This window comes from Simochromis diagramma, unplaced genomic scaffold (genome assembly GCF_900408965.1).
Source record: "Simochromis diagramma unplaced genomic scaffold, fSimDia1.1 OVJJ01000685.1, whole genome shotgun sequence".
NCBI classification, from domain to species: Eukaryota; Metazoa; Chordata; class Actinopteri; order Cichliformes; family Cichlidae; genus Simochromis; species Simochromis diagramma.
The window spans coordinates 3450767-3478225 of NW_024387477.1; the positions used below are offsets into that span (position 1 = coordinate 3450767).

The 27459-nt window shown below is 43.3% G+C and overlaps 2 protein-coding genes across 4 annotated transcripts; one reads left to right on the plus strand and one right to left on the minus strand.

The window, feature by feature from the left end:
• Positions 1-3169: 3169 nt before the first annotated feature.
• On the minus strand, positions 3170-5887 carry fgf20b (fibroblast growth factor 20b). Its single transcript, XM_040016245.1, has 3 exons — positions 4946-5887; positions 4609-4712; positions 3170-4461 (listed from the first exon to the last, which is right to left on the minus strand). Exons 1-3 carry the CDS (start codon positions 5217-5219, stop codon positions 4216-4218), a joined length of 624 nt encoding a protein of 207 aa, XP_039872179.1. The 5' UTR covers positions 5220-5887; the 3' UTR covers positions 3170-4215.
• Positions 5888-5968: 81 nt separating this feature from the next.
• Positions 5969-27459, plus strand: micu3b (mitochondrial calcium uptake family, member 3b). 3 transcript variants are annotated; one of them, XM_040016241.1, is made up of 15 exons: positions 5969-6325; positions 9269-9416; positions 11901-11932; positions 12091-12169; positions 16280-16327; positions 16435-16517; positions 16593-16664; positions 18522-18563; positions 20400-20495; positions 20928-21016; positions 21243-21414; positions 23440-23548; positions 24753-24910; positions 25363-25431; positions 26481-27459. In XM_040016241.1, exons 1-14 carry the CDS (start codon positions 6059-6061, stop codon positions 25429-25431), a joined length of 1464 nt encoding a protein of 487 aa, XP_039872175.1. In that variant the 5' UTR covers positions 5969-6058; the 3' UTR covers positions 26481-27459. The 3 variants fall into 3 exon arrangements, with proteins under 3 accessions (XP_039872175.1, XP_039872176.1, XP_039872177.1); XM_040016242.1 differs by having other exon boundaries at positions 26484-27459; XM_040016243.1 differs by lacking the exon at positions 20400-20495.

The following is a 27459-nucleotide window of genomic DNA, read 5'->3' on the forward strand; positions in this document are numbered from 1 at the left end:
ATCCAGACATATTTGCATATTTGCAGGGTTATTGTGTGTGTGGGTGTTTTGCATCTGCCCTGGTGGGACAGTCCAGCCAAGGAGCCCGGAGTGGCGATTATGTCCTGTAGGGATAACCTGCCATGGTGCTGAGAGCCTAATTGATGCCTCATGCTTTTTGGGAGGCAATTATAGCATCGAAATGTCAAGACCTAATTTGTGACTCTGTAATGTGGACACGCAGGCCAGAGGAAACGGTGACACGGCTGCTCCGGAGGGACAAACCACACACTGGTTTGGTCAGCAGATGTGAGGGGCCTCTTTTGAGCGAGCTGGTCTAAAGTGAGGGGACTTAATAAAAAGATGCAATTTTTATTCTGTAAAACAGTTAAATTTCATGCCTTCAGAGTATAAAACAGGCACAAACATTTAATCAGAAATGTGCACTCAAGTGTGAAATGTGAGCTTACCCATTATCCCAATGATAAATTAGCACACAGTACTGTCATATAATACTCGATCAATCAACGCTGCATTAGCACATATTTTATATTAACAACTGATGAAATTCCTGTTTGTAATATCAAAGCTTCAGCTCTGCGTACTGTTTTAATGCCTTTTAGCGCTTTGTTTTGGCCACAGCCGGACTGTTTTGCTTCACTCCCAATGCTTTTCTTAACTTTGCTCCAAGTGCCGAGCAGATGGTTATTTCCAGTGACAAAAGGCTCAGCTGCACTCTGCCAAACAGGAGACAGAGCTGTTGACTGGATGTTGGCATAGTGGAGCATTTAGCATCTGTGTTACAGTTGAAGGTGGAGCTGTAATTATCAACAAATCCGGACATAAAGATGATTATTGACTCCATAAAAAAATAATAATTAAATTTGCAAACTGATTAGAAAGTGTGAAAAAGTTTTATATTGTCTTTTACATTCTCTTAAACCCTGTTATCTGCGTGTGATTGGTGATTAGAGTGCATCATGTGTGGTATATACTTTTATTGACACCCTGCTGATCCCTGTGTGCTGTTTTTGCTCTGTTAGATGTTAAAAATGGCAGCTGCGCATTTGTTATGCCAGCTCAGATTCCTCAGCCTCCACCAGGTTCTGTGTGTTCACGTCCCTTTAGTCGAACAAAGCACCGTCAGTCACCGGCACCGTTTCATGCCTTGTTAACCGAGACTCTAAACTCTGCAGAAATGTGCCCCGGCTTCTTCTCCTTTCTGTACCGCACAACACCTAAACATGGCTGTTTTCTACTAATGTCTCCATGGAGATGCAAACAGAGGAGCATATTTTCCACTGGAGCTGACAGCTCGCGATGTGGAGTGTCAGTAAATCAGGTATGCCGGTCTAATTGCCGCGTGCGAAGTGCAAAACCACAAAATCCTCTTAGCTATGACACTAAAAATAATTGAACTCTAACAAAGTACAATGCAGGACGTGTAAAAGACGCTATTTTTCTTTTTCAGGGCACAAAACATGAATGAAGACTGGAAGCTTGGATCAAGGGATGATATTTGGGAAGGCTGGATGTAGATTTTTCCGGAATGCCTCTCTCTCCCTCTTTCTCTGTGTCTCTCCATAGACTAGAATAAAAGCCTAAAAGTATCAAGTGGATAACGCTATACTTACACTTCTGCTGTAATGCCCATAAACACACATGCAGCTAATAATTTGTGCGCACAGCAATTTACTAAGGAATAAACAAACAACAAAGAGCCTGAAATCAATAGTTGCAGGATTGCAATGACACAAAGCTGCAGGCACCATCCCTGTGCAAACACAGTCTTAGAAGTGGCCACAGCTTTAAAGCAACAGGTGAACTTCTCGGCACCTCCCCTGTCTTCCCCAATGCAGCCTTCTAAATATAGAAATTATGCTCTCTGATAATTGGGGGCAGACAACAAAGCTGGCTATATTTCCACCCTCCTCCTCCTCCTTCTGCTGCTGCTGCTGCTAAGTCATGTCCCCAGCTGACAAACAGCAGGCCTGAGATCAGAGTGTGAGAGCTTGAGTGCTCAGGGAACACCTGCGCTGCCTGACTGGACTGTGAAGATAGACAAGGAAGATCACTGACTTCCACACCTGCCAGTGGACTCATGCCATACCCACACATTCACACAAACTTGATTTGCTTTTCCCTCCCGAGGGCTCTTTAAGGCCGCCGCTGAGGACGTGATGAAAGTCGGCGGAGCATCCATTAAGCATGGCAGACGGCCCTCCAGAGTGGGTGTGGACGAAGGGGTTTAAGTGTTTTCAGCAAGGAGTCGTGGACCACCTGGAGGAGGAGGAGGAGGAGGAACGGGGGAACAAAAGCATCTGTCTAAAGGGGCCAAGTTGACTCCAAAAAAACCCACCAGTTTAACAAGTGCCAAAGAGCACTTCTGGGCATCAGGTATCACAAGTCAGGATTTCCAGCATGTTTAAAGAGATGACCTTCAAAATGTGAAAAGGGGGGACTTACGCGCTTAGATTGGACAAAGTCTGCTTTTCGTGCCTACAAAGGCAATGGCGACAAAGCCTGCACTGAAACATTAGTATTGTTGGAGGTGTTGGGAACAACAACAGCAAAAAGCTCCAGGTCAAAGTCACGGACAAACTCTGGAAAATATGGAACAAGACAGGAACAAAGCCCTGTTTGAAAACTGAGTGTCTAAAGAAAGACATGCTGGAATAGGCCTGCATGCGTTTACTGGATGGACAGGGGGATGTCCACGTGCGTGCAGGATATATAATCCACTCCTGGATGCTGTCATTAATCGACAGCAGTTGATGTTCAAGGTGTGCAGGTGGGAAAGTCCCACAGTATCACTCTGTAGACAGGAGAGAGTTGGCAGCAGGGTTGACTATCCATATCAAGACAACCCCACTGGCTCACACACTCACACACACGCTCAGTTCACAGACTGATCTTTCATGCTTCAACACAGATTTGATCCCAACCATGGAGGAAACTGTGTACAGATAAGAGATACTGCAATGTAGTTTTATTTTGATGTTCATGTGCAATTAATATTTTGAACATAAAGACATATTGAGAAAAAAAAGAGAGAAAGAGAGACTACAATTTCTTAAAGATGTCTTGGCCACCTGGACATTCTTTAATAGGACATGACAACAAGGCTACAAATCTCAAATGGTGAACAGGACTTTCTTAATCCTTATCGCCCTGACCTCTTCTTTTTATGCAGCTGCTAAAGTGGCAGGACCCGAGCTAAAGGTCAGATTTTATTTGGCTCCGATCATGTCCTTTACGTTTGGAGCGTTCGGGAGGGAAGCTTTGAAGTTTTATGCATCCATCAGGTCTATGATTCGTCTCCGGGCGTAATGGCATCCATAAAGAAAGACAACATTGATCTCATAAGCAGGTTTAAACTGTTGAGAGGCAAAGTTAACCAGTAAAACTTTTTTTTTTTTTTTTTTTAAATACCCCCGTGTCAGTTGCCGTGTCAAAAAAAAAAAAAAAAATTCACAGTAATCACATTATGATAAAATGCATGCCAGATGTGGGAATCTTTTCAAAGAAATTGCTATTGTTTTTCATAATTTTTTAGTCATTAGTACTAGCTGAATAAACGACAGTTCAGTTCAGTGTGTCAGTTTTTCTATAGTACAGTTTCTAGTGGGCTTTTGTTTTCTATATTATCGTTACAATTCTAGCTGTAAAAATATATTCTCAAATAAATAAATATATAACATAAATATGTGTATCTAAAATGAATAAATAAGCTTTTACACTTTGTTTTTTTAAACAGGTCTAAAGACAGGTGAGATTAAAAAAAATCTGTATTCCTTCAAAGTCCTTCTGATCAAGCTACGTCTCTCTGAGTGACACTGTAGTACCATCTTGTAATGTCACAGATTCCCACAGACTCCACACCAGCTGGCATCTCTGTCCAACTGAGGAGATACTCCACAACCGTTCAGCCCTGCTTCTTATTTGTCTCCTAATCCACGCAGGTACTTTTGTGGAAACAAATGACGCCCTCATGCAGAGCGTGCAGACATTCTAGCCTGTCTTCCTGGCTGCTGAGAGATGATGGCCCGTGCATTCCTACAAGAGGCCCCCCACCCCCTTCTCCGATGCCTTTATCCCCGCTGGTCGGGCTGCTGTTCGCCAGCCTGCGACCGGTCACATCCCCGCCTGCATCCCTCCTTCTTCCTTTCTGCTCCCAGGACTGCCTGCCAAGGCTTTTTAAGCATCTATTCCTGATCTGGACCAGGCCTCCAGCTCTCAGCTGTGTCCCAGGATATCCCTGTACAGCTCTGGCACGCGCTCAGGGTCCACAGGCCTGGGCAAGAAGTGTGTAAATTTCTGGTGCCGCCTGGATTTAGTCCCATCCCTTGGTGTCCCATCTTTATTTAATGCCACAAAGTAACGCGTCCCTTTGTCTCCGTGCTTGTAGCGGTTGGATGAATACGTGTTGTACCAGTTCTCCTCAAACTGCTCCCTGAAGACACAATCAGCCGTGAGCTCCTTCTGCAACATGATGTGGGGGAAAACAGAAACACACATCCCAGTTATTCATTAGGATTATTAATTATAGAGGAATGAAAAAGTCTTTCGCAGGGGAAAAAATTGAGAAATAAAGATTTGGGCAACAGGAACAAGAGAAATGATACTTACAGAGCCATACAGCTCTCCTTTGTTGTTCATCCCCAGATAGAGTCCACTGTCCACCCCTTTAATGCTTATCAATCCAACAGCCAGGCTTATGAATTCCAAAATACCTGCAGGAGAATAACACAGTTGTTCTGTAAAGCCTGGCAGAGATAAAAGAATACGATCAAAGAAACTCAGTTCATTACCACAATTAATATTTGTAAATAATCAGAATCAGATCGAAACCTGTCTGTTCTAATACCATTGTTGGCGCGTTTTCTTTCTGCCTCTCATTTGTTTAATCTCAACTACTTTTCTGCAGGTGGAATTATATTTTGAAAAAAATGATCTTAGTATTTACCAAAACGGCTGTGGTCCTTCCTCGTGCCTTGCACTGTGCCATCCGGAAGTATTTCCAGATGAAATCCAGTTCTGCAGTACAACTGCCTCCTCCTGAGAATTCCTTTGAGGTGCGTTAAATCCGAGAATCTGTCCCCAGGTACGAGGTGCTCTTCCAGCCGCGTCTGGCTCTCCGTGAGGAAGAAATGAGAGCCGACTTGTGCGACACCGTCGATGCCGTGCCAGACGCCTCCAACTTCTCCCAGAGTGGCAGCACCACCACCAGCAGCAGCCATCGCGTCCGAGCTCAGCGGGTAAAGTTCAGAGAGGAGGTCCGGAGGGAGCGCTCTTGCGTAGTAGGCTACCTGGGTGCCACTTATTGCATGTTTACGTCCCTTCTCCTCCTGTGTTACTTAGCACATGTCCCCGTGTGGCAGTCACAGCCTCGGGTTCGTTTCCCCTGACATCAAACACTCAGAAAATCTCAGCTACTGGCTGCACAGACTTCTCCGGGTTGTTGTTGGGGTTTTTTTTTTTAAGGTGCGCCTTCTTCATCAGTTGGAGGTGGGCTGCAGTTGCTGGTCAGACAGCCCGCATGTTGCATACCTGTCCACAGTAGATGCTCGCGCCTCTGTTGTGCCGTGGCGGAGGTTTCAGTAAGTAAGGGGCTCGTTGAACGCTGCAGTGCAGGTAAAAGGAGCTCCTGGAGGTTTTGTGCTCAGAGGCAGGTGCAAAACCACAGGACTCGTAGTGGGCGGGGCTGTCAGATTAGACGTGCCCTTACAGGGCCTTTTCCCCCCCTCTTATCTCAGTAAGAGAGAAAGAGAGTTGTTGGTGGGCTGGTGGCTTAAACTGAGCGCGCGCATCACTTAAAATAAAACCAAAAATAGCAAAGATAAACTATAAACCACTTTACATCACCTTTTACACGAGATATAACTCTACGTGTAGTTTTTTCCCCCAGCAGTTCTTTCACTCCTACAAATTTGACGTTCTTTAATCCCTGAGCTACTTGAAATACCCACGGCATTTCTCGCGAGCTCGCGAGTAGCAGACGGCTCGAGCTCCCCTGCTCTCCCTCTCTCTGTCTGTGTGTGCGCGTGATATCGGTTACGACACCATAGTGTAAACAGCCATGGCTGCACTGCGCAGGCTTATCGTTTCATTCAGCTCCAAAGCAGAGACGTTCACGGCGCGGAAACCGCCTCAAACACCCTCAAAGGCGACTAAAGCGCAGAAACTTATCGCAGCGGGAGCGAGCATCACAGCCGGCGCCGCTTATTATTACTATTACTATTATTACTCCTGCCGCTCGCACGTCGGTAGGCGCCCCGGACTGAAGAGCCACGTCGAGGCTCGACTCGTGCATCTGGCGCTGCCATCAGTTTCCGCCACCGATAAGGTACGATAAAGTAAGCAGCGGCTGCTGTATGGCGACAACATTCAGCTCACTCCAATACACACACACACACACACACACACACACACACACACACACACACACACACACAGGAAAGAAATTAAAAATACTCCCAGTTTATCTTCAATGAACAGCAGCAACCTGAACCCCAGCACGTGATCACCAAGACAGCCTCGTGCACGTGAAGTGACAGTTATAATTATATGTCGTTACCATAAGGAGCTATCCGCGACCTTTGGTGCTGAAATGGCAAAAAAAAAAAAAAAGTGGTCAAAAGGCGTCCCAGATCGTGTGGCCAAGTGGCCACCATGACTGAAGGTTTTGCCTGATTGGCTTACAGCCTATGGGCCATGACTGAACATTTAATGTTGTGTACGCGCTGCTGTGTAGATTTAAGTGGTGGACAACATAAGAGGAACACCTGGCTGCATTTGTAACCAGATACTGTGCTGCATTGTATTTGTTAATATCAGAATTTGTTCTGTGTGGTGTTTTCTAAAATACATTTCTATAATTTACTATTTTAGCATTTTGTAAGTGCTCTAAATGACTTGTAGTATGACGATATATACTGCAGTATACTTCCTCTATCTATACTCTCACGGATCAGTTTGTCAGATGCACCGTCCTATTACCAGGTTTCACTCTTTTGCCTTCACAGCTGCTTTAATTCTTCGGTTCATAAATGCAACAAGGTGGTGGAAACACTCTTCTGAGGTTCTGGTCAATGTTAACTTGACAGCATCACACAGTTGCTGCTGATGTGTCGGCTTCACTTCCACGATAGGAGTCTCCTGTATCAGCACATCCCAAAGGTGCTCTGTTTGGCTGAGATCTGGTGACTGTGAAGGCCATTTGAGTGCAGTGACTCACTGTCATGTTCAAGAGGTCAAGACTGTGATAATAAGGGGATGAGTATAATCGATACAATACTCAGGTAGGCTATAGTGTTTAAATGATACTTAGTTGTTACTAACAAGCCCCAAGTGTGCCAAGAAAATATGCCCTGCACCATCACACACCACCACCAGCCTAAACTGTCGATACAAGGCAGGATGGATCATGCTTTCATGTTGTTTCTGCCAAATTGTGGCCCTACTATCCAAATGTCTCTTGAGAAATTGAGACTCATTAGACTAGGAGTCTTTTTCCCCAACCTTCTCTTGTTCAGTTTTGGTGAGCTGGTGTAAATTATAGCCTCTGTTCTTCTGCTGCTGTAGCCCATCTGTTTCAAACTTAGACGTGTTGTGCATTCAGAGATGCTCTTCAGCATACCGTACCTTGGTTGTGTTGAGTTACTGTTGCCTTCCTATCAGCCTGAAGCAATCTGGCCATTCTCCTCTGACCTCTGGCATCAACATGGCATTTTTGCCCAGAGAAGTGCTGCTCACTGGATATTTTCTCTTTTTCAGATCACTCGCTGTAAACCCTAGAGACGGCTGTGTGGGAAAATCCCAATCTGGCATTAAAAACCATGCCATGTTCAAAGTCACTTAAAAAAATCACATTTCTTCCCCATTCTGGTGGTCAGTTTCGACTCCATCAGGTTTTCTTCACTGCAATTATGTGCTTAAATGCATTGAGTTGCTTCCATGTGATTGGCTGATAAGATATTTGTGTTTAAAAGAACTTGAACAGGTGTATCTAATAAAGTGGCCAGTAAGTGATCATCTTATCTAAACAGGACTGGATGTTACAATCTTTTTTAAATATTATGTTTTCTTTGTAAATGAAACCTTTGTGGTGATTTTGCTTTTCAGGCGCAACGTTGCCTTCTTTCAAAAAGCAAGGACAATTCATGGCATCTGAGCAGCTGTAAACCAGAACAACACACAAAGGAGTCATTTTAATTCTTTAAAGCTTCTTTTAAACATGAAGTAATTGCCAGAAAATTAAATCCTTTTTGTGAACCTTCTGATAAAAAAATGAAATATTAATTTGCATATATGAGTTTTAATTTGTGTCATATTTGCTACATCAGGGGAATCACACTGATGATGTAGAAATCTAAAACCCCCCAAATTCATGTATCAAATATTGGCTTTAAAGGATTAAAGCACACTGGAAAGTATATTTAGTAGCATTTAGACAAAGAGGACAAGTGCAAAAAATAAATAAATAGATAAATTAAAATCCAAAGAAACAAGTAATTGCTGTCACTTCAGCAGATTTTCAAATGTTTCTGATTCAGGTCTCCCCCTGTTTATACCTATTCTTCTCAGCACCAATTATAAGCTTCATACACAGACTTTTGCAGCCTGGTTCTAATTGTTTAACCTGCGTGCATTGTGTCCTGTTACACAGCACCGCAGAAATGTGTCGACAATGCTAACAAGATTTTTACAGATCATTGGGGGATGTAAACAAACTCGTAAACCATGTGTGATGTGCTCGCTTGGCTCCACGCAGTGAAAAGATTGCTTCTTTGATATCTGTGGCTAGGAGGGAGGTAAGCTCAACTGGTGTCCACATAAAGGGGGGATCCAGGGACACAGGAAACTGGACACCAGAGTTTGGCGGACATGCTGATATTTGATGAGAGGCGGGGGTGGTTAGAGGGGGTTTAATGGTTAAGCAGAGGGGGGCACGCATTCCCCGGGTGTTTGCTCTGTGCCCAGTGGACCTGGCGGTGTGCCACCTGACAGAGAGATCCACTCTGTCTTCACCAGTCCGGCCTTCTGATCTGCCTGGGTTTGAGCAGTTGTAGGGACATTATCTGCTGTGCAGGGATGAAAAATAAGGCTGACATAACATGCGCCCCATTACCGAATTAAAGCATGGGCTTCTTTGTTGTGCCATGTGAGCGAGGCTTTTCGTGACAGAAAAAGCTTCCATGGATTTCATAAGAAGCATCTTTCAGACACTGTAATCACTGATATGATTTGCAGTATTTCATGGCGCATGTGTGTCTGTGTGTGCTTGCAGACAAGGACCTACGGTCTGGATGATGGAGATGCCTACATGTCCTCCTATGAAAACAGATTTCGTCTGTTCAGTTCGGTGGAGTACGAGGAACAGCTCTACATGACTCCGCTGAACTTCATTGAGTCGGTCACTCTGAGCGAACCAAAGAGTGAGTCAGCTCCTGACAGCCAGCTCACAACACAGTGCCACATGTCCTTTGAAAGGAATGAAGGAATGAGTGTTGGTGCTCGGGTCAAATGGTTAGCCAGTCAATTAATCTCTTACTTATTCTACTTTATAAAATGCCAGGATTAGCTTGAAGATTTCACTGTGGCCTTTGGGGCTATAAAGAGTGTGTTTTCCTCCTTTTTTTCACTACACGGTCAAACAATTCATAAACTGCTTTTAAATCTTTGCCCTTTATTGAGCCAATAGGACCTTTGGAGACCTTAGAACAAGAAACTGACAGTAAAAAACCTTTTTTCAGTTCACCTACGTGTATTGCTTTAGCACATTGAAATAAATGGTAAAATTGAGTTTTGGTTCTTTTCTTACAGCTCAGTAAATAAAGCCACAATGTAAAATTCAATTCAGTTTATTTTATCTATATAAAATCAATTAAACCTCTTTATATTTTAAGGTAAAGACCCTAAAATAAAACAAAGGAAACAGAGAAAACCCCAACAATCACATGACCCCCTGTGAGCAAGCACTTTGGTGACAGTGGGAAGGAAAAACTCCCTTTTAACAGGAAGAAACCTTCAGCAGAACCAGGCTCAGGGAGGGGCGGGGCCATCTGCTGTGCCTTGTTTATTATAAACAAGCATTTTTTAAAATAATCAGACATACCAGGTTCAAATCTAGGGGGCGGGTGCTCATTCCATGGAAGAATCAGCTGTTTTTCTTTTTCTTCTTTTGTAAAATAACTTTAGTATACTTAACAAAGCCACACGAAATTGTACCTTCCTGTTATGAAAACTGTTCACGGTTACAGGCCCTTGAAGCACATATAAGTTGGCTGAAATATTTTAGTTTTTTAATTCACGTTATTCAGCCAACATTTTTGAGTCCTCAGAGCCTCTTGAATACACATCCAGGAGAGCATGATGGACAGCAAGAAATGGTGTATCCTCCCAAGCCAACCCGGCATGCTTCCACCCACACCTCATCAGGTGTTTAATTAAGCCCATGCAACACCCAAACAGTCCACCATCATCAGTGCGAGGACAGTTCAGGCTGCAGAGGGACGTAACACTTTACTTGACTGTCGTCTCTTTATCTCACGGTTTTGCGTTCCACCTTTATCAATAATCTTGTTAATTATTTTCATACTAATATAGCTTTTAGTGGCAACTGACTGCTACCTGGAGCCTCAGGTTAGGGTTGGACCAACATTTAGCACCTGTAACTATGCTGTATTGTGTCTCGCAGGGGTTCATATCGGAAAGTGCCATTCCAGAAATCAGACTTTTCAGGAGTCAGGAACTTCGGCAAAGGAATCTCATTTAGTTTCTCTGGTTAAGACTGCAGGATGTGTGTAAAATATGGAGTTTTGAATACAGCATCTTTTTTTTCTCCTTGGCTGATCACAAAGACAGGGTGGGGACAAGTCCTTATCATTTACTGGGATGCTAATTTTACAGTGAAAAGCAGGCTCTTGAGTTCAGTGGCATCCTAAAAGCAGGTGATAATGCTTCTGGTGAGATTACATTTGTTGTATTAAAGATTTATCTGACTTTGATTTATTTAAAGATGTCTCTGTCATCCGTGCACGAGGACCTGGTCTACCATTTACTTCACAAACACAGCAGATGCCGCATGGCCTCCGTGAGCTTTGTTGTTCTGCGAATGAATTAACTGCTTTTGTCAGCTGCCATTTGCTTAATTACATGTCCGTCATGTTACCAGATAAATCTCCACTCCTTCATCCGATTGTTTTCAGTTACGCAATGATTTAATAGCAGTTTTAAAAAAAGCAACAACAAAAAAACCCCAGGGTGTTGTTTTCCGGAATATCCTTGTTGCTGAGGGCCTGCGAAGTATCATCGGACAATTAGACACAGCTCTAAGTGCTTTCAGTCATAACACCTGCATAAAGATAGACATCTTTACCAGCAACCTTACTTTTATGGCTCATTTATGTGGTAACAAAGTCACAGGGACCCACAGAGACCAAACAACTTAGCACGGATACCATAAATGTAATGATAAGGCAGTCTTGACTTACTGTGATTGATTGTAACATCAGGTGTGTGGCCTCTATCGCTGCATCTAATGATGAAGGTAAACAGGAGGCAGAAAGGTAGTGGCACGCTATTTGTTATTGTTGTGAAGCTGCTTAGTGTTAATTGTGTGGCTGTAATAAAGCCATGCTTTTCTGTTCAGTGCTGCCATACATAAGATCTGCAGGATCGTTATTCCAGACAGAGGCTTTAAAATGTGTCGGTGGAGGGTTAATGTCAATGTTATCGACACAGTTTCCCAGCCAGGTGTTTTTATGATGTGTTCTGCTTATCTTCTGCTTTATTGGCCCCTGGAATGTGCTCATGGAAACACACAGTGTATATTTCTGTCCCTGTAAACACTTGTTTTCACTCGTGCTTCCCAGTCCTGTACTCCTGACTCAACTAACTGTTGGCCTTGTTTCGTTTAGGTAGGAGAGTCTGCAAGTCCCTTACGAAAAAGGTGAGTTTTCCCGTCATTTGTAGCCCTTGATGCTGCTTCACAGAGCCTCCTCCTTATCTGTGTAAAATCCTCTCAAATTACTGTAACACCAGCAAATACATCACACTGAAGGGCTAAGAAATGAATGTGAGATCAGGGATTTGCTTCTGTTCTCGCAGGAATTAGACAAGATGCTGGCTGATACCCCACCTGTTTGGAAAGGATCATCTAATTTGTTTAGAAATCTCCGTGAACGAGGTAAAGAACCCCCTCTCTGTGTTCCTGCTGTACACATAAATCCTTTGTGAGATTTTATTTTTTAAGGCCCTCCCATGTCTCGTTCAGTGCGTGCTCTGTTGTCCATGTGCCAATCTGGAGCAGAAAGCGTGGGTCGTAGTTTCTATCTTATCTTTCCATCAGTCTGCTAACATGTCATAGATATATTTTTAGATAACCTTTTCATGAAGGAATGGCTCATTGATGGTACAGTACACACAACAAGGCTTGTTTGTGTCTGTAGTAAAATGCTTCAAAGGTGAAGTTATTGGAAGCTCATAAATTACATAATTATGACTGTAAGCAGCCTGTGACAAGGATCCTTGAAAAAAAAAAAGCACTTAAAAATGCTACAAATGTTAGGAAAAGATTCATAAATCTGGCGACATAGAAGAGACATAAACTAGACTAAAACTCAAGTCAAACTAATATAATACTAGAACTTCACGTTATCTCAATATATAAGCAAAGAAAATACAAAATAACAGAAAAATGCTGGGTCACAGACCCAGCCTCCAAAAAACACAAGTACATAAATTATTTGTTTGGTTCAATTTAATTCAGTTTTATTTATACAGCACCAAATCACAACAACGGTCACTCCAAGGCGCTTTGTATTGTAAGGTAGACTCTACAATAATACATACAGAGGAGAAACCCAACAATTGTTTGACTCCCTATGAGCAAGCACTTAGGCGACAGTGGGAAGGAAAAACTCTTTTAACAGGAAGAAACCTCCAACAGAACCAGGCTCAGGGAGGGGCGGGGCCATCTGCTGTGATTGGTTGGGGTGAGAGAAAGAAAACAGGATATAAAACATGCTGTGGAAGTGAGCCAGAGATTAACAACATGATTCAATGCAGAGAGGTCATGTATATATAAGGTTTTATATATATACAAGTAAATATACAGTACTTTGCCAAAGTCTTGATCCACAGGTTATTTCTTTATATTTTGCTTCCAAGGAGCCAGACTTTCTTCTCATTTTTTTTTTTTTACAGTGGTCATGAGCAACAGTTCTCTTTCGTGTTTTTCTTTGGACACTGCATCTGACCCTTTAGCTGATCCATCTACTGTTCACTGAAACCTCATCAGAAATGGTCTCAGTGGATGGATGGCTGTCAAGAAGCCGTTCTTAAGGAAGGGAAACAGGGACAAAAGGCTGACGTACGTATGCCGAATGACACAAGAACTGGACTGATTTGAATGTTTTGGAGAGAGAGAGGTACAACAGTAAGTGTCTACAGCCAACTGTAAAACACGGTGGAGGCTCTGTCATGGTTTGAGGTGCTTTCAGCCAGTGGTGTTGGGAATCTTGTCAAAACAACCTATGATGGCATATCAGCAAGCACTTGGTGACAGTGGGAAGGAAAAACTCCCTTTTAACTCCAGCAGAACCAGACTCAGGGAGGGGCAGCCATCTGCTGACTGGTTGGATGTGAGGGGAGTAAGACAGGACAAAAGACAGACTGGGGATACTCCCAACACAGTAAAACCATACCTGGATAGACAAACACACTATCAGTGACGGACTGGCCTCCCCGGAGCCCAGACCGCAACATTATTGAAGCAGTGTGGGACCATCTTTACAGAGACTGGAACAGAAGGTAGCCGACATCCAAAGAAGAGCTTTGAATGTTTCAGAGCTCTTCCTGAAGACTACTTAAAGAAATGAAAAGAAAGCTGCCTAAGAGAGTTCAGTCTACATTGAAGAATAAAGGTGATCATACAAATATTCACTTTTAAGCTCGTTAGAATTGTACAAACTCTCTTTTCGCCTTTTATACTATATTTCCCTGTATGTTTGCACGTTTCAATAAATATTCCCATTTTGCTCATAAAATATAAAGAAAGGACAGGTTGCTGAAGACTGTATTGCATTTCAGACAGAGCGTCACAAATATGAAGGAGAAAAGGCAACCAAGACAGATTTTCCCTAAGTTTTGGTAAATGGCCTGTATTTGTATAGCGCTTTTACTAGTCCCCTAGGGACCCCAAAGCACTCTACGCATCCAGTCATCCACACACACATTCACACACTGGTGGAGGCAAGCTACAGTTGTAGCCACAGCTGCCCTGGGGCAGACTGACAGAAGCGAGGCTGCCATATCGCGCCATCGGCCCTTCTGGCCAACACCAGTAGGCGGTGAAGTGTTTTGCCCAAGGACACAACGACTGAGCCGGGGCTCGAACCGGCAACCTTCCGATTACAAGGCGAACTCCCAACACTTGAGCCATGATCGCCCTCTACTTTTAATTACAGTATGCAAAACACACAGTGGGATCCTTCACTTGTAAACCACTACACTATGAGCCACTATGCTCATTATACCATGCACAATTAAAAAGCTAAAACATGAAGAAGGTTAGACCTTTTAAAATGTTCTGGTGTCACCTACTCAAGTGTAGTGATTTCTTGTTGGTGGCATAAATTATCGAATTTATGTGCTAAGTTTTTACATTGACAGCTCAACTGAAATCTGCCACTTTGCACTCGGCAACATTGTGACTTCCCAGTCTTCACCGTGTGCACCGTGCAGGCTCCTGAGGCTTGTAAACCGTACACATGAACACTGCACTCTGCACGTCTTTAGCCTATATGTGCTGAAAACAGCAGACTGTGAAACTGCCGCAAACCTGAGGTCTTCGTGAGATCACACGAAGCCCAACTGAAGTTGTCGGTGTGACTCAAAGTCCCCTTTTAATGTTCCCACCTGGGCCTTCAAACTCTGAGCGCAGCAGGTCAGACGTGGCAGTGGAGCATCAGATCTCACTGTTCTGCTCTCCTCCTGTGTTGCTTTAGCTAAGTGCCAATGCTGGGATTTGGAGCTTTTAATCCTGCTGTTAAACGTTGCAGCTTTGTCAGTGAAAAAAGGACTAGATTGATCTGTGAACAAAGCGTTGCTTTTGAGAATGAGGGAGCTGTTTGAAACCAGCTGTGTCGAGACATGTCCCACTGGCCACCCCCCTGATCACCACGGACATGATGAAGCCTAAGAATGGCATTGGATTACATCTCCGGGACTGCCACTCTGTATGAAGTGTTTTTGTGGAATTCTTTGTATTGTCTAACAACATCTACTTGAGCTCAGAGGCTGAGCTTGAAGGGAGAAGGGGGGTCTCCCTCCACGAGTGAAGGTGTGTGGTATTGGTGAGACATGGCAGGAATCTTAAAAGTTTTTTTTCCCTGTCTTCAAGCTGTTTAAGCTTTAAAAGCTTTGAAGGTAGAGATCTGTTGTCATTATAAGGTCATACCTGCCAAACTGAGAGAGCTGGGTGCTTTGTTTTAGAATATTTTTCGATGATTTTATGGCTGATCCCATGCACGACTGATGATCTTCTCCCACCTTAGTTTGTGCATTTGCAAAATGATTCCAGCTCCAAGGAGAAGTATAAGACGGTAATAACTAAATCTTTCCTGACTAGTTGGGTTTTATTCCTCGAGTGTTCCTCTTTCTGAAGATATCTCCCTGCAGCAAACCTCGTACCTGAATTCTTTTCCCATAACATCCAGAGCAGTCACCCAGAACTATCTTAGCTCGATTCTCTATCTTCCTGAGCAAACAAAAGCTTGGGAATGCTTTCAGAGGCAGGAGGGAGAAGCCTCCTTAGTTGGTTGAGATGTCTCCTGACACTTACTCTTCTCTTTACCGTGTCACACAACAAAGGGGGCTGAAGGATGCGACACAAAGCCCAAATCGGCTATTCTCAATCAGTGACAGATCACTCGAGAATGTATTACACCTTGTTACCCAAACACGATCAGAAAGCCACGGGCCTTAAATTTGTTTGGGTTTGTGTCCAGATAGGTCAGCTCAGTTGTAAAGTTGGTGTTTGTGTGAGGGGAACACCAAGCATGAAGTAAAAGGCACCTTTTAAGATGTTATCGCCAAGCACGAGGAGATTACCTGTGTCTGAAGGCGTGCTCTGTTTCTTTGGATGGATTGTTCATCTCGGCAGCATGACTTTGAACATCTGCAAACACCTTGAGCTACCTGGTTAAGTCATTTGATGCCATTTTGAGGGTGAAAAGGAACATTTAGGTTTTTGTTTCTTGTTTTGACTCTTTTCTTTTTTTTGTCTTTGTTCTAGGTGTCATCAGTTATACAGAGTACCTCTTCCTGCTCTGCATTTTAACAAGTCAGCATACCTTTGAACTGATTTACTCTGTTATCTTTAAAATTTATATTTTAAAAAAGCAATATAAAGGCGCCTGTCTGACGTAAATCCATTGTGTTTGCTTCTAGAGCCCCATGCAGGCTTCAGGATTGCTTTCAACATGTTTGACGCAGATGGAAATGAAATGGTGGACAAAAGGGAGTTCTTGGTGGTATGGAAATCACCATTATTTATCAGATTTAATCACATGGATTTGATGTTTAATATATGGTATGTTCTATCCTAGCTGGAAGAAATTTTCCGTAAGAAGAAGGACAGAAAAGACATTACTGAAGATATGCAAAGACAGGACCAGCAAGTATGAGCTTAAATCCTTTTTTTAGTGGCTCTAATGGTTTTTTTCACCAGCCTGGATTTACCAGAAAAGGCCTGAAAAGCATGCTGCATGCCGTCTGCACAAGCAACACTGTGACAAAGTTTGCAACTTATCATATAGGAACTATTGGAGGTCTGGATCTGTTTTTTTATGCGCTTATCAGAAAAGCAATGAGGCTTGCTGTGGGGTTAATTTAACACCTTTTCCTGTCTCTGTGCACACGCTGGACACAGTCTATTGATATCTTGCAAATCATCAGCCCAGATGGCAGCCCCGCCCTGAGTGTGTTTCCGACTGAGGTTTCTTCCTGTTAAAAGGGAGTTTTTCCTTCCCGCTGTCACAGAATACTTACTCATGTTGGTGGTTGGGGTAGTAATCTGATTGTTGCAGTTTTTTCTCTATTAATGTAGTGTCTTTACCTTACAATATAAAGGGCCTTGAGGTGCTAGTGAACTAAACTAATTGCTCAGTATTCAAGATGTGCTCATTTCTGGCTCCACACTGAAGCCCACTTTGAAGGACTTAGCAAGTGGGTGAAGTCACATTTTTGACATCTCTCTCTGACATACAATCTATGGCAACAACATGCAACAAGGTGGTAATTCAGTGTGTCACAAAAGCTGTTCTGAGGAAACGATAGATGCCACCACTAATTTGCCTCAAGCTAAGCTATTTTTATTTAAACTGAACATGATAATGAGCTGGAGAGTTATACGCTAACGGTAGAGATAAAACTGAATGCCAAACAAGTATAGCAACAAACAGCAGCCACCGGTTTGAGTTGCAACACTAGAAAAGTGTTGCTAGCATTACTTAAGTTGGCCATTTTAACAGGGAGTTTACTATTAATGACCTCATATGGCCGTTGAGGAACTGCAGTTTTCATCCCTTCATTATTCAGTGCATTTTCGCGCTTTGACCACAAACTGGGAATTGGTGTGAACTGACAAAGCTGAAACAAAACATAATTTTTATATATTTAGCTATTTTTTATGGGCTACAACAGTTTCTTTTTAACTGTTTCCAACTAAGAAAAAAAGATCTTTTAGAAATCCAACGAACGCTGCCCCCTTAGAGCAGAACATAGTTTGCAGCTAAAGAGCCATATTGTCCCTGAGGAGTTGGTGGAGGCCAAAATCAGAGCTGAAAGGAGAATGAATGATTGATTTACATTCAGAAACCTCCAATGAAATGTTGTCAGTCTTCTTCTCATATGAACTTAATAAGCTGGTGAGACGGCGTGTTTACTGCCTGCTCTGTTTCCCGCATTAGTGCCAAAAAAGAAAAGAAGTAATGCAGATTTAAAGACATCAGTCTGAATCTCAACATTGAGGTCAGATCAGACTGTGTGGGTCCGTGCTCGCTTGAGACACTTGCAGTAATCCTAGAGAGAAAACTCGCTGCACAGAGGTGACGGTGGTCATACAGGGTAAAACATGCCTAAGGCTTTCATCTTTTTGGAGTTGTCTTACACTGCATGCAGGTGGATGTAAACAGGGCGAGCTCAATAGAGCGATAAGAGCGACTCTTTGAGGTCTTATCTCATAAGAACGCAGCATAGAGGAGCTTATTCTGCTGGGACAAACGTTAGCATCTCTGGACGGCCTTGAATTAAAATTGCGCCCGTATAACTATCAAAAAGATCATTAGAATGGATTCTCTAGATCAGGATGGGCTGGCTGTGCATGCGTTTATAAGGCTTAACAGTAATTTGGGACCATTGTCAGATACGCTGTCTCGACTTGATGTCTTTTCCAGCTGTCTTCCTGTTTTAAAATACATTGTGAATTATAAGCTCTGCACTAATTCACCTGTCGTCTTTTTTCTTTTGCATTTCAGAGCCTGCAGCTTTACGGAAATCACAAATCCCAGGCTCGCAGCGTATGTAGCCTGTAAACGGTGCCTCTTCTTGCACGCTTTCTGGAATGTGGTCTCCTTAACCTGAGTTATCATAGGAAATATACATGTTTCTGAGGGGCTGACACCACCCGTATTTGTCCGAGATAACCTCACTTCACATTCAGTGAAATCCGAAATACCTTACTCTGTGCTTTAGAATTATCTCATATTTGTGTGTGTGGCAAAAGCAGGAGGGGTGCAGCTCAGATGATTTATGTACTTGCCTTTTGTCAGTGTTGGGCAAGAGATTTCACTTCAAAAAGCTCTTACCTGAAGACTGACACCGCTTTTGCTCGGACCCACATGTTTTATTTTTACAGTTTCTTGAGGAGTGGTATTTAGGCTCAGGTTACCTTTAGAGATGGGTTTGACCATGAAGATGCCAGTCAGACAGGAGCAGCAGAAGCACTGTGAAAGCCGCTCTGCAAACACGTAGGAGAGCCTGCAGCTAACACAGAGCGCTGTTTGAACACTTTACCTGTAGGTGTGTCTTCTTCTTCTTTCTTTTTTGTGTGTTTTGATTCCCTCTGCTTTACTGTAGGTGTCTTTCCTGCACAGAGTTCAAAAGTCAAACCTTTTCAATAAGACATAACAGGCACGTCTTGAGTGCTGCGGTTGGGCTTTCCCCAGCATATTCTAATTACAAGTGTTTCAGAGTCTTTTCATGGGATGAGATGGGAACAGTGGCGAGCATTAAAGAGCTGTTCCGTAATTAGCTGCGGGATCATGCCGTACATCTCCCTCTCTGCTAAGAAGCACTGAGGCGTAGAGGAAGAGCTGTTTTATCAGCTGTCTCGCTTTCTCCCTCGGGCCTGAGAGATGAAAAAAAGAACTGAATAAGATAAATAAATATTATGAAATGAAGCAAGGCACACTTAAGAACACGTGTCAGCAGCAGCTGGCTGCTTCTGGTTGGTTTTTGCAATACTTTTGTTTTTCAGGGGAGGTGATGTCGGGACTTGAGAGGCCTTGAGGCTCAAGAAATGATGGGTTGAAATAATAAACAATGAGAATGAGAGGGGACCAACATCTTTTGTTTCATAAGTGGGAGTTACATTTGTTTTTCTTCACTAAACGGAAGACTGGTTTCCTGTGATCTTTTTTTTATTTATTTTTTTATTGCACATCAGTAAGGAGAAAATGTTTTCTGGAGCAGCTGTAGTAGCTCCGCGGCAGCTGGGAGGGCTAAGGAAGAAGTGTAAACTGTAATAATGGTAATTATCCGTTAATCAAAGATCTAAGCCGCCCGAGCTCATTGAGAAAAATACAGCAGAGTGGCTTCCAGCAAGCATCGAGCAGTGGATGTGACGTGGGGCAAAAAAACACTACAGTTCTGGAGATGGAAGGTGTTTGATTGCCTGCATTTACTTTGCAGTGTAGCATCAAACGATGACATATTGTCGGATTCAGTTTCAGCGCTGACCCGGCATGAATCCTCCTCCAGGTCTTACACCTCGCATGCTTTGGACATGTGTTAGCCACGTTGGCTCGACATCCCTGCCAAGAGGCTGCATGCATCGCTGCAGCGCAGGCTCATGTCAGGGCCGATCAGCCTCTCGGATACGCAGGTGTCAGCCCCGCGCTGTTTCTGCATGTGTCTGTCCCCGTTGTCTCTGTGGGTATTCAGCTCACCTGTCTGTCTGTCTTTTTTTTTGTATGCCTGCCCAGTTCTCCATCTCGCTCTGTTTCCTCGATCCTCCCGCCTGTAACGCCGTGTACCGTCTGAGTCTGTTCATCCACCTTCCATTCCCCTTCTCTTGGTGACACGAACCAGATGTGTTATGTCTTCTAACAGCTGTGCTTCGATTGCTACCACAGGTTCTAAAAAAAGACGGTCAGCATGTGGCTGCCCGAGGCATGTGGGATGTTCTCAGACGTGGCACGAGTCAAGTTCTGTTTTCTGATCTCACTGAGGTAGCTGGGCACTTTTTTAAGCTGTTTTGCTAAATAATCACAAAAACGATGCTGTGCATCATCTCAGTTTCCTGATGCTTCTGCTGGAATCTGACAATAATGTGTTAGGGAGCGCAGCGCTCTCAACTTACGCATCTGTCTAATCAGTGGTGTGAATTTTTTAAATGGCGCGTCGACAGGAAGAAGCGTGGCATGGCTGATGGTTCTGTTGCATGGCACACGTTTGTTAAAAAGGAGAATTAATCAATTCTGAGTCGAGCTGAATCTGGAACATTCAAAAGCTGAACCTGACAGCTGGATGGGAAGTTTTGTTGAAACTTTGTTTCTTCTTTAATGGTTGCAGTAATCAGTGGGATTTGTTGCATTGTGTGGTTTTTCAGTCTGTAGCTAAATCTGTGTGTTAATGCTGTGAACTTTTGTTCCCTCTCATAGAACGTGGACTTAAAATCGGAGACCACACTCTTGGTGCATTTCTTTGGGAAAAAAGGCAAAGCTGAGTTGAAATTTGAGGATTTTTACAAGTGAGTTGAGAAACCCGTTGCTTGCTCGGTGATTAATGACGATGTCCCTGGAAAAAAAAATCATTATCTGATGCTATTATACGGCCATTAATCATTTTCATACCGTACCGTACTAACCCACCGACAGTTAGTGGTTTTGTTATTGACTATGTTAAGTATTCCTTTGTACCAAGCTTCTGGCGATGGCGTTTCCTGTCAGCAGCTGCCGTCTGTCTCCCTCCTTCAGGTTCATGGACAACCTGCAGACAGAGGTGCTTGAGATAGAGTTCCTCTCCTACTCCAAAGGCATGCCCACCATCGGCGAGGAAGATTTTGCTCAGGTCCTCCTTCGCTACACCAATGTCGAGGATGTTAGCGGGTATCTGGAGAACATGCGTCGCAGTATACCAGATGAAAAGGTGCGCTTTTACCTTCAATTTCCCTTTGTCAACATTACTCAAAGAACGAGGTTTAACCTACAGTATAATATAATCCAATACCACCAGTATACTCGCAAAGTATCCCCCTACTTCCTAACAATGAATTTAAGAAGTACATCTGAATTTTCATCATAGCCTGTATGAATGAAAACTCTAATGTCACCCGAAGTTTAAAGTATTGCACCTTTAAAAAATAAAATAAAATAAAATACCATATTCATGTGTCCATGCCCTTCATCATACAGCATGATGAAGGCCGTGGTCTTATTCATGCTGTCACAAAACCTTTAACCTTCATTTAGTTGGAAGAGTTGAGTTATATGCATGTCATAGTCAGTACAATTGTTATGAAGGGGTAAATATACGGTGACCCTGAGAGGTCAAACGCACTGCAGCCCGAGAAAACACCAGTAAAAGCACTGAAAAGCCAACAAAACACCGAAACCAAAACATTGTGTTTTGTGTGCTTTTGCAGCATTTTGTCTATTTGCTTGTGTTTTCTTAAATTGCCTGGCTGCTCTAGATTTAGCTATAGTGACCAAATAATTTTTGCAGCAGGTTGTATACATTGTCCCCCCGATGCCCATGAGTCGGCTTGCTTTTGGAGCCTCAAGTGGCCACACAGGGAAGTGCAGTTTTTGGCAACTGTGCATTGACTTTGTTTTTCTGCAGCAGCAGCCGCAGCTCAGAATTTCTGCATTTCACTGTAATTAGCTGCTGAGTATAAGAAAAGAGGGTTGACATTTGTTTGTGCTAAACTTTAGCTTGAAGATGGTTAGTTTAATTCAACTCAGTTTGCACTTAAATATGCATGGGAATGATATCGCCCCTATAGTCCAGTATACTCTCTATCCTAAATGGAAGATATGTGTTGCTGCTAATTGGCAAACTACTACATCAGACAAGATAAGACCTTGTGAAGCCACAAAATATTGTGGCCGTCCTGTTAAATTCCCAAAATGAAAGAATTCCCACTTCTGTGTGGCCCGAATAAAACACAAAGCTTCAAAATTGCTAAACCCCAATAAAAACAACTGCAAAAGTCATAACACTGCATCAGTCCAGCAGTCGGAGGGGATTTCCAAAAGCTATGCAGACTTTTCACCAGATGCTCTGTAGAATCACGATTCTTCTACAAAGACAAAGTTTGGATCCTCGCGTGGTGATGTAGGGCTTTAATCCCGAAGTAGTCTGTGAAGATATTGGTTTACATGAACATGGAAGCATTTCACCCATCTCTTCCTTTTAATGCCGCTCTGTGAATTAGCTGTTGAGTGAAACAGCCTCATTTTGGCTTGAATTTGTTTTTCCTCTTGGCACGCTGACCCGCATGAGAAGGTGCCAGCAGCTCCTCAGCCAACTGGAGTAGCCTGTTGCTAGATTTCCATTGAGAATCAAGTGGGTCTCGTCATTACGCTGAGAGATATTTTATGGCTCTCACATTGTTAAAACAGCAAAGCATCACAGATTAGTCATTACTCCATTTGTTCGGCTGTGTGTGTTGTCTGTTTGGCTGGGCCCCCGGCGAGAGAAGCAGCTAGTAGCTGAAGGATGGTTGAGTGGACATCAATGGGCTCAGTGTTATAGTCATCAGCCAAGCCTGAGATGTTTGGGGATTCATCACTTTTGTTTTTGTTTATTCAAGTATCAGGTTAATCTGCTTTAGAAAAGTCTGCAAACGGCCTGACCTCTTCCCAAAAGCGACGATCCTCCCCCCCTTCCTCACCCACTGCTGACAGCTCAGCGTGTCCATACCGCACAGGGAAAATCCAGCAATGTATACTTTGTCTGTTTGGGTGTGTTATCTATCTGATGACTCCAAGGTCCCACACACACTAAAGGATTCCCCACCAGATGAAAGAAAGCAGATTACGCATTGTGTGAATTTTAGCACACGGTGCCGGAGTGTTGACACATGTGTCTTGTTTGCTTTACGTGTCTCGGCGGTATCGTGTCCGTGAATAAAAGCTTTGCTTTTTTTATTTGGTTATTATTCCTGTGCAGGGAATCACTTTTGAGGAGTTTCGGTCCTTCTTCCAATTCCTTAACAACCTGGAGGATTTTACCATCGCCATGCAAATGTACAACTTTGCCAACCGCTCAACTGGGCAAGGTAATGTCTCACATTGTGGATGCATGGACAGAAGGTGCTTTTAAAGTGATTTTAGTTTTATTTTGTGTCTCTGACTTCTTGTTGTCTGTCTCTGACTCATGGGGGAAAACCAAAAACACAACTTCTAAACTTCTATAGAAAGGACCAACCATTTGGTAGTCTACCTGGACTAATTATAAAGAGTTTTAAGTCGAGAAAAATCCATCCATCCATTTTCTTCCGCTTAACCCTTTTCAGGCTTGCGGGAGGACTGAAGCCTATCCCAGCTGTCTCAGGGCGAGAGGCAGGGTACACCCTGGACAGGTCACCAGTCTGTCGCATGACGTCGAAATCTGTGATATAACTACAGTTTATGATCATTCCAACTCTAATGTTCAATTTCTTTATGTTTGTAAAAAGAGACAAAAAGTGCAGAGTTTAAACGTCTCCTTAGCATCATTACCGTTAACAGATCCAAAAAAAATGGTACCATCATCTAGCTAGAGCCAGAAAAAGTAAATCCACACCTGAACACTGAATCTACATGTGAGTGTATTAACAGATTACAACTGCTCAAGCAGCCTCCAGTGCAGCAGGTTACCTGCCTGCAGGGATTTGCTCCCATGCAGCTACAGGCAGTTTTGTGAGGCTGGTCAGAGATGATGGTGACCTTTGACTCATAGGTGACTTTGACTGAAGTGTTCAGCCTGCGCTTTAGCTGCTCCTGTTTAAAATGTGATTCGATGCTTTGTGTAGAACTCGAGTCTTAAATCCATTCGATTAAAATAGAAGTATATTCATTTGTTGCACAGAGTGTCGTAAATTCCTCCACCAGTCTGAGTTGTGCTCTTCATGAATAAATTAACCGCTCTGACTTTCATTTAAAAGTTGAGAGAGCTTTAATATTTATAATATTGCTCCTTTGACCAACCACAGCATTAGATTCACCAACCTAATATGGTGATGGTGCCACCAAAACAGCTTGGAGCCACTCAGGGCATAAATAAGGCCTTCTGAGGGTGCCTCGTGTCCTTGGTCTGACATATCGCACAGATGCTTAGTTGGACGGAGATCCGGGGAATCATGGAGCGTGGCAGGATTGCAGCAATGTTTAGGTGGATGGTATCAAAGTACGATCCACATAATTGCGAGGATCCAAAGCTTGATACTGATGTTTGATACTGTTAACATTGGTAATACACATGTGATAATGTGTCATCTGCAGAGGAATTTGCCAGAGCGGTGTACGTGGCCACCGGCATCAAACTGACCCCCCACTTGGTCAGCACTGTCTTCAGGATCTTCGACGAGGACCACGACAATAAACTCAGCCACAGGGAGTTTGTTGGCGTCATGAAGGACCGGCTGCACCGCCGTGCTGGGGTAGGACAGCTGAGGGCTTTTATGCATTATTGATCTATTTTCTGCTTTTTTTTTCTTTAACTCTCTCTGTCCGTGCAAATGGGCTCAAAGGTGAGCACATAAATCAGAGTCAAACAGGAAAATACGGTTTAATTAAGAACTCAAATATGCATGTTTGCATTCAGCGGTACTAATTTCCTCTACTTGATCAGCTTCTAGTAACAAAATCGTCATGTGTTCTGCTTAATTTTGACTTTAATTAAAGGCTGATTTTGTGCCATTTTTCTTTAGCTTGCAGTATCCTTAGATACACCACATAGTCATGTTTAAATTACACTCCTGCTGCATTTTGTCACTGAAACACAACTCAAAGAGTTGAGCTTTATATGGCACTATACTGCCATCTAGTGGCTTCTCTTCAAATCAAACTGACTTTCTTTCTCTTTCTTTCCCCTTTCTCACATAATTCACAGGGCGTCCGAGTGGAGGAAAAGTTTGTATCTTTCAAATCCTGCATGAAGAAGGAGCTTTCAGGCAAATAGGTAAAAGCTTTTTGCACGGTGTCAGCGTTCACTGACGAATGGGACAAAATACAAAGAATTAAAAACTGCACTACAGCAGCACACAGTCTTTGGAGATGTGTTTGAAGCCCACGCTGTCCTCGTCGGCAGCATTAAGTTTCACTGTAATATTAACGCCTGAACAACTGCCACCAGATACCGGCTTAGGCCTGCATACATGAGCAGTGAGCAGTGCAGTTTAAAGCTGTATACATGTTTCAAAGGAACCTCGCAGGAGAGGGCATAATAATCTGATCTCTGATTAAAAAAAAAAAAGGAAGGAAGAAAAGGAGGGAAGAAACTAAAGGAAGGAAGGAACAGTGGTGAACCGCTGGCAGGGTCATGGACAGGCAAAGCTGACTGATGCAAACGGGGAGTGAAGGCAGGCCCGCATGATCCGATCCAACAGGCGAGCTCATGTAGCTCAAACTGCTGGAAACTTAATGCTGGTTCTGACAGAAAGGTGTCAGAATACACAGAGCATCACAGTTTGTTGGGTATGGAAATGCTTCTATAGGAATAAGGTGAGCTGGTGAAGGCACTGTTAGGTTGTGGGTAATGTCTGCTGGAATGGTTTGAGGAGCACAACAATGAGTTTGAGGTGTTGACTTGGCATCCAAATTCCCCACATCTCAACTTACAGGACTGAAAGGATCTGTTGCTAACATCCTGGTGCCAGATACCACAGCACACCTTCAGGGGTCTAGTGGAGCCCGTGCCTCGATGGGTCAGGGCTGTTTTGGCAGCAAAAGGGGCACAAACACGATATTAGGCAGCTGGGCACAGTGTTGTGCTCAATAGGTGTACAGAGCCTGTGCTAAAAATTTACTCTACTAAACTTACATCATACTTCAAAAGACCTTGATTTTTTTCTTCTCTACATACTTGCAGGACTGCTGCTTCACTGAGCTCCATGACCTTTTTTAAGAGAAGGTTTTTGTTCCTCAGAGGGAAATACTGAATTGTCTTAATGCTCCCTTAATGCGATTTGGTTTCATGGTTACTTTTTTCTCTTCTCTCTGTTTTGTCAGCAGGTGCAGGTCCCAGCACCAGTGCATGTCTTACAGTGTGGATCAGCAGCGTCTCCTCTCTGCGACGACAGAAGGGTTAATGCACACTGCAGCACATTATTGCTCTATCTTAGAAGCTTTGAAATAAACAGGATGTGGCACGAAGAGGATGTGGTCAGCCAAATGGAAGAGGCGTTGTAAGCGGTCAAATGAACACAGTGACCTGCTACTTAACACCCAGCGTTACAGGACTCTGCAAGTCTAACTATATGCTTTTGCTATTTATTGTTGCTGACTTTTATTTATTTATTTAAAAAAGAAAAATCAGGGTTTTCTTATTAATGCTTAAGTATTTTTTTTGGTCACTCGATCTGTCCTGACTGAGCCTGATATGCCTGCATACTTGGTCCTTTTGTGGTCTCTGCAGCCCCCCTGAACAGATCAGCTTCCCCTCCTCCTCTCGCTCGCCCCCAAAGCTCTGCAGCTAAAACCCTCCAGGATCCTCCAGAGAGGCAGCAGGCCCGAACACACTCACTGTGGCTTTCCCCCCGTTTGACTACAGGCAGCTAACAGTGTTAATCATTTCTTGGCTGGTGCAGAGAAGTGCTTTCACACCACTTGCAGGGATGACCTCTGTATAAACGTATGCAAAATGCTAAAGCCATATGTTTGTTTCACTCCTGAGCTTTAATATAAATGGAGTTACCGAAACTAAATGTACTGTTCCTTTAACTTCCACTTATTGTAATGAGTTCTTAAGCAATGTCATGCTTTGGGTAGAGCTGTGCTGAGGGAAAAAAAGTTACATGCTTTAATATTAACCAGACTAATGTGTTTGCATTTCAGACTACTCTCTGTTTAAATATTGGAATAGCTGAGCTGCCTCTTTATTTCAGATCAGGCTTTGACTGTTACACCGACATGCACGTCACCCACGTGATCACTGTTTTCACGCCTGTAAGCGAATAAACCGCTCTCGGCCGAGCGTCTTCTCAACAAA